Source organism: Cryptomeria japonica, chromosome 5 (assembly GCF_030272615.1).
Source record: "Cryptomeria japonica chromosome 5, Sugi_1.0, whole genome shotgun sequence".
Lineage (NCBI taxonomy): Eukaryota > Viridiplantae > Streptophyta > Pinopsida > Cupressales > Cupressaceae > Cryptomeria > Cryptomeria japonica.
The window spans coordinates 693,332,798-693,339,096 of record NC_081409.1 but is presented as its reverse complement, the minus strand read 5'-3'; the positions used below and the strand labels follow the sequence as shown (position 1 = coordinate 693,339,096).

The 6,299-nt window shown below is 30.1% G+C and overlaps 1 protein-coding gene across 2 annotated transcripts in view; it reads right to left on the bottom strand.

Annotated features, from left to right (window-relative positions):
• Positions 1-2,722: 2,722 nt before the first annotated feature.
• Positions 2,723-6,299, bottom strand: part of LOC131067349 (uncharacterized) — a 97,125-nt gene continuing 93,548 nt past the window's right edge. For both annotated transcript variants that reach the window (XM_059221626.1, XM_058002318.2), the window contains one exon: positions 2,723-3,218. In XM_059221626.1, the coding sequence (XP_059077609.1) occupies positions 3,147-3,218 (72 nt within the window). In that variant the 3' untranslated portion in view covers positions 2,723-3,146. The remainder of the gene's footprint in view (positions 3,219-6,299) is intronic.

The window sequence follows — 6,299 nt, the reverse complement described above, 5'->3', positions numbered from 1 at the left end:
AAATTGGTGTAGTGATCATATCCTTCGAATACATTATCATATCTAATTTTGCCAATCCTACCCTCTATAAAAATGGATCCTTGGTATGGACAAACAATGTTCACCTGGTGGTATCTAGAGCAAGGAAAACAAGGTTAGTGTTGAAGAGCATCATGTAACTTTATATATAAGGATTGAAGTCCAAATTTCTTTGTCCCTTAATCAAGTTCCAATATTAATTTACTTAATAAAAGTAGAAGATGGATAATTGGGTAGCATTGAACATTGATGTGTGTAGATTAGTGATGTTGGGTTGATTATTGAATTTGTTGATGCAAATTTATCTAGGGTTATACTAGAGAGTATACTTCAAATGTGTCTTGATAATGGATGTTAAACGATGTAGAGATATTGATTGTTTGCTAATGTATAACAAAGGAATCATTGATGGCTAATGTGTCTACAATAGGAAAAGAGATTGTATGATTTTTGAATGCTGTCTAGTGATGTGTTCTCATGTGTAAATGACCTAAGATAATGGCTTACATAATTAAAGTTGCATGAGATTTGATTATACTAGTACCCACGCTAACAATTAATAGTCAAATCCTCATGGTGTTAGCCTTCAAATGCAAAATTTTGAATTTTGAAAGCATGGGATGAGCTCGTGCTATAGATCTTGTCATGAAAGAATGCAATTATTGTCATATTGTCTAAGATGAATGGATTGTTGAGAAATGGATCAAGTCTTGGATCAATGTGTTAAAATATTCAATTTGTATGTTAAAATCATGCACCTAATACATCGATCCAAGGTAGCATAAACTAAGTGAAAAAGCATTATGGTATGCACTTTTCTTTATAACACTTATCATAGAGCTTCATGACTATATAGCACAATTTATGTCCTAGTGTTTAGGTGATTTGCAATATTTTTTAATCTTTTGGATGCTCAATGATTATTTTGAGTTGTTAGATTGTAACATAATAATTTTATAAAAAAAAATTGTTTATATTATGGTTTTTTCCCAAATTGATACTTGTAATAACATGTTTTATAGAGTCAAAAAAAAAATGTACTAAAAGAAAAAGAATTATATACTTGCAATAACATGTTTTATAATGTCAAAAAATGTACTTAAAGTAAAAGAATTATACTTTTTTTTCAAAGAAGAAAAATTATACATGACAAGTACAACTTTTATTTTACAAATTTTAGACAAACAAGTAAATAGTTTATTTAATATATAACAGTTAAGTATAGCATATATATATTATGAACCAAAATTATTAACATTTTAAAGCATATTATTTGTGTCTTTTGATGATGATAAAGAAAGCATAAAACTAGTAGCCATGAATGTTAAATTGTTCCTGTTATATCGATAGGCATTATCTTTAATGAAATAAACTATGTATTATTGCAAAAACCATTAAATTATGTGTGGACAAATGGAACAATCACACATCGAGTTAGATGGCATTCAAAGGAAGCATATTCACACATATTCTTGGGTAAAACGAGGGTTACCTTGAGCCGATAATCTCAAAAAATTAAATATACTAGAAAAAAGGTACATGGAGTGACAATTTTTTATTTATTGTGCAAACGTGAAAGGATGAATAATTAGATGTTCTTTTTAAGGAAAGGCCTCTTATGCAACATCCCATTGGCAGAAAATAATAGCTTGACGTGGAGGAACAAACTTATATTTATTAAGCAAGTGAAAGGATCAATATGACAAATAACTGGAGGTTCTTTTACAAGGGAGGAGTCTTATGCAACCAGAAAATCATAGGTCTGTAAATGCAAATCGCAGTATTACAAATCTCTTGATACTACCTTTTCTATAACTCCCTATCAGTTTACGCTTCGAATGTTCGTGTACAAATGCTAGCACAAAAAAAGAGATATCAGTTATATTAGGTAGCAGCAAAGAGACTGATAGTGTCAAGTTGTCAACTGATGTAATGTTACCATTGTTACCCATTACAGACATAGTCCCAACAAAATTTGGCCATTCTCAAAAGAAAATTAGTAAGCAAAAGTATCCCGAGATAGCTCATGCAAAACCATCTAAATAAGCCAGTCTCCTCACAAGATATAGAAGCCGAGTGATTATTGAATCCAAAATTAACCATCATATCCCATCACTATTGATCATGATGAATGCCTTGAGCTCATCCAGGCAGTCCTTTGCACCAAAAGGCACATTGCATAGAGGTAAATATGTCTCGCCACAAATTAGGCTCTCATTAATCTAGCAGTACGTGAGTCGAATGACTTCATAATGAGACTGATTTATTCTTTGCATGCCTCGAGCAAATTAGTATCGAACAACTCAAATAACAGGTCATTGTCAATGATACAGCATACGTGTACGCTAATGGTACGCATTTAACAGAATAGCAAAATATAATGACCTGCTGCGTTTGGCTCTTGACAGATAGCTCTTCCTCCATATATAGTCAATTACCATCTATTTTATAATTGCAATCGAAATGGTTTTTGATCTTGGTAAAAAACAAATAAAAATGAATTTAAAAGTGTGTGATCTAACATTCACTTACGAGGAAATCATTCATGGAACATAAGATGCGATTATTGCTCAAAGCATTAAAAACATTAAATTTAAAGCCAGCTCCAAAAAATACAATTTATTCAAAGTTTATAATTACATCAAAAATTTCTTTATGTATTAACGTATGAATTGCATCTTATAGAAAGTCCAACAGATTTAGGTGAACTGCCAAAAGATTAATCACTGAATATATTCATGTTGCTATAAACATAAGAAAAGAATTCATGCTAGAATTTCATTTCTGCTGCACAAATCTTCATCCTGAATGATATAGATTTCCCAGATAAATTATGGCTGTCAGTTAATTCTACACAAATAATCAACTATGACCTCTTCTAATGAATTTCTAGTAAGCGTTAACCCTTGTAATGGGATCTATTAATGTTTGTTATATGTTACAATTGTAGACAAAATTGACACTTTATCGCACTGTAACTGAATTCAATCTGAACAATATACCACATGAATTGATTTCTTACAGTTACAGAATAATCAAGGGGTTTGGTGTAGTCCATGCGCTTCTTTCCGGTCGATGGAACTACATCTCTCACCAACTTATCCCAAGGAAGAAAACTGAGCAGAGTACTATTCTGGTCTTCCATCTCCTGTTTTTAGCACCCAACCACCACCTTTCGAAATACATAGCTCCTTCATCACCTATATATGAAGAAAATAACATGTCAGATTACACAATAAAATTGTTAAGTAAAGAAGCTGTTATCAATCAAGAGGGGTTCCATGAAACCGACGTGAGATGATATTAATATCCTCAGATAACAAAAAGTATGCACGGATATAAACAAAGAACAACCCATTTCCCTGAACAACATTTAAATAAATCTCATAAGGATATTTGATTCTGACTGAATAACAACTTCTATGTTGCCAAAGCAGAGAGAGAGAGAGAGTATATTCAGTTTTCCCACAAAAAAGTGCCACTATAGCACAGTTAAAAACTCAAAAGCTAAGTTTACGATTGTTAGATATATTATAGATTAATCGGATATATCACCTGGCATTGGTTTCCAATTCACACACTGATGGTTTAGCATAGCACCCAGATTAGGAGAGTTGCTTACTTTGTTGAGATTTTACTTGCTTGCGTAGGTTGTTCCATAGATAACAACTTGCCTTCCTATAGTAAGCATATTTAATAGGTACAAATACACTAAGAATATATTGCTAGTTTAATGCAATGTGATGCCACAAATCTTTCTTCTTCTCTGAAATGGTACCGGACACATTATTCTTTTAAACCAAAGAAGCATTAATCATTTGGGGAATTGATCAGCTCCCAAATTAATCAGCAAAACAAAAGTATAAGATTTTTTGAAAAAAACGTAGAAAATTGCAAAAAAACAATCAAAAACTACTTTTTTAAATATATTTAAGGGTATTTCCATAACATTGAGATACTGTAAGCAAATAAAATAGACTTCAACACATGAATTGTTGAAAATAGATTTTTCTTTTTTATATTCATATGATAAGTAGATCATGCCATGGTAAGCAAATAAAATATACTTCAACACATGAATTGTTGAAAATAGATTTTTGTTGTTTATATTCATATCACTGATTACATTGCACAAAACATACCACAACATAAATAATAAGTAGATTGTGTCAATTATCAAAATGTCAAAAATTAAATGTGGCCAATGACATGCTACAGGGTAGGAGGCCTTGATGACAACTCTTGGGTGAGAGCACGTCCTAGCTCGTTTAATAATATTTATTTGTTTTAAGATATATCACTATAATATCTCACTTAGTAATATTAAATAAATTGTAATATATTACAATAATATATCTTAAAATATTAAATAAAATGTAATTTATCTAATATTATAGTGATATTACAATAATATAAAATAAATTACAGTATATTACAATAATTTATAATTTAATATTTTAAGATAAATTACAGTAATATTACAATAATATAAAATAAATTACAGTATATTACAGTAATTTATGATTTAATATTTTAAGATAAATTACTATAATATAAACTGTATTTTGTTAAAAAATTACTAATTATAAATAATCTATATTGAAAAAAAAATTGTATATTAAATTTTCTATTTTTGCAAATTTATTTAATATTTTAATATATATTACTATAATAAATTACAATAACATACTTTAAAATATATTATAATTTAATAAATTACAATATATTAAATAAAATAGCTTAATAAGCTTTAATTTCATTTAAATAGTATATTAAATTTTTTATTTTAATTTAAAATTTTGAGTTTGTTTTTTATTAGGGAAAAAGTGAGTTTCACAGAACCCGAAACCACAAAGATACAGCCTAAAATAAAATAAACAGTCAAGTTCACCATAACGGAAAAGTTGTCAAAAAGACAAAAGGACAGCAAAAAAAACAAAAAGATAGCAGAAGCTAAAACCAAATAAACATTAACCTAAAGACTTTAAAGTCTCAGCTATCTCAGTTTCCAAAGTATTCATCTCTTGGGCCGCCTTTTTTAGGTCCTGGAGCTCTTGATTGGAGGGACAGGACTCCTCTTTCTGGCCTTTTTCTCTGTCAGCATCGAGGTCCACGATCAGGGAACCCTGCTGGGACTTATCCAGCTTATCCACCAGCATATTCATAGTGGCCGCGGAGTTTTTGACAATCTTGTGGCTTTGTTTCATAATAGCATTCATAGTTTCCCTGATTTTACCAACTTCCCCTTCAAGCTGCATGGTTTTTTTCTCATTTTCTTTTTTAATCTTTTCCATAAGTTCCATGGTTCTTTGTAGACACTATGCCATGGATAGCTTCTCTTCCTCGATCCAAACTGCCCCTTCAGCGTCTTGAGGCTGCCCTTTTTCAATCAGCTCGTCCAGTTTGCTAGCAACTGCCTTTAATTTCATGAAAGACCCATTTAAAAACCCTAAAGAGGTCCACTGCACCATTTCTAGCAATTGCCAAGACATCATCTCGAAACTCCCTGTCCGGTTTAAAGTAATAGTCATCCGGTTTGAGGTCTTTAGGAAATCTAGGCCTATTCTCTCTATCAGTGGTAGGGTGAGACGATTGGGATCCATCAGAGGGATTAGAGGTATCAACTGAGTTTTCTGACGAGTCCTAGGAGTAAAAATTTGAATTTGTTAACTTATTAAATTTATACATGATAAATTTAAAATATTAATAAGTTTAAAATTTAATTTAAATGATTAAATTTGTGAATCTTAAAATAAAAGAATGTTATATATCTTAAATTTTAATTTTAATATTTTGAATTTGTTAAATTTTATACATTAATAATTGAAAAATTAAATTAAATATTTTAAAATACTAAATTTTAATTTATTAAATATTTATATTTTAAAAAAATAATTAAAAATAAAACTATAAAACAAACAATATCAAATTGAGATATCGTAAATGTCAAATTTTTAATATAAATAAAATCATATCTATAAACTATGTTATTAAAATTTATACCCATCCACGACTAGACTATCTAATGCGGATTTATATGGCAGTCGAGTGCATCTAACGGATTTATATGGATTTATGTCTCGACCAAGTGATGCAGTTTTCCATTTGCGCAGTTTTCTCCTCCCGTCAAGCCTTCTGCTCCTATATAGTGATTTAGGGGGTTTTTTAGGGTTTCATGGGTTTTTCTTTGCGAGATTTTTACAGCAACTTTTCACATTTTATTCCTGATTTTTCGGCCATTTTAACATGATTTTTAAGCGATTTTAACACTATTTTCAAGC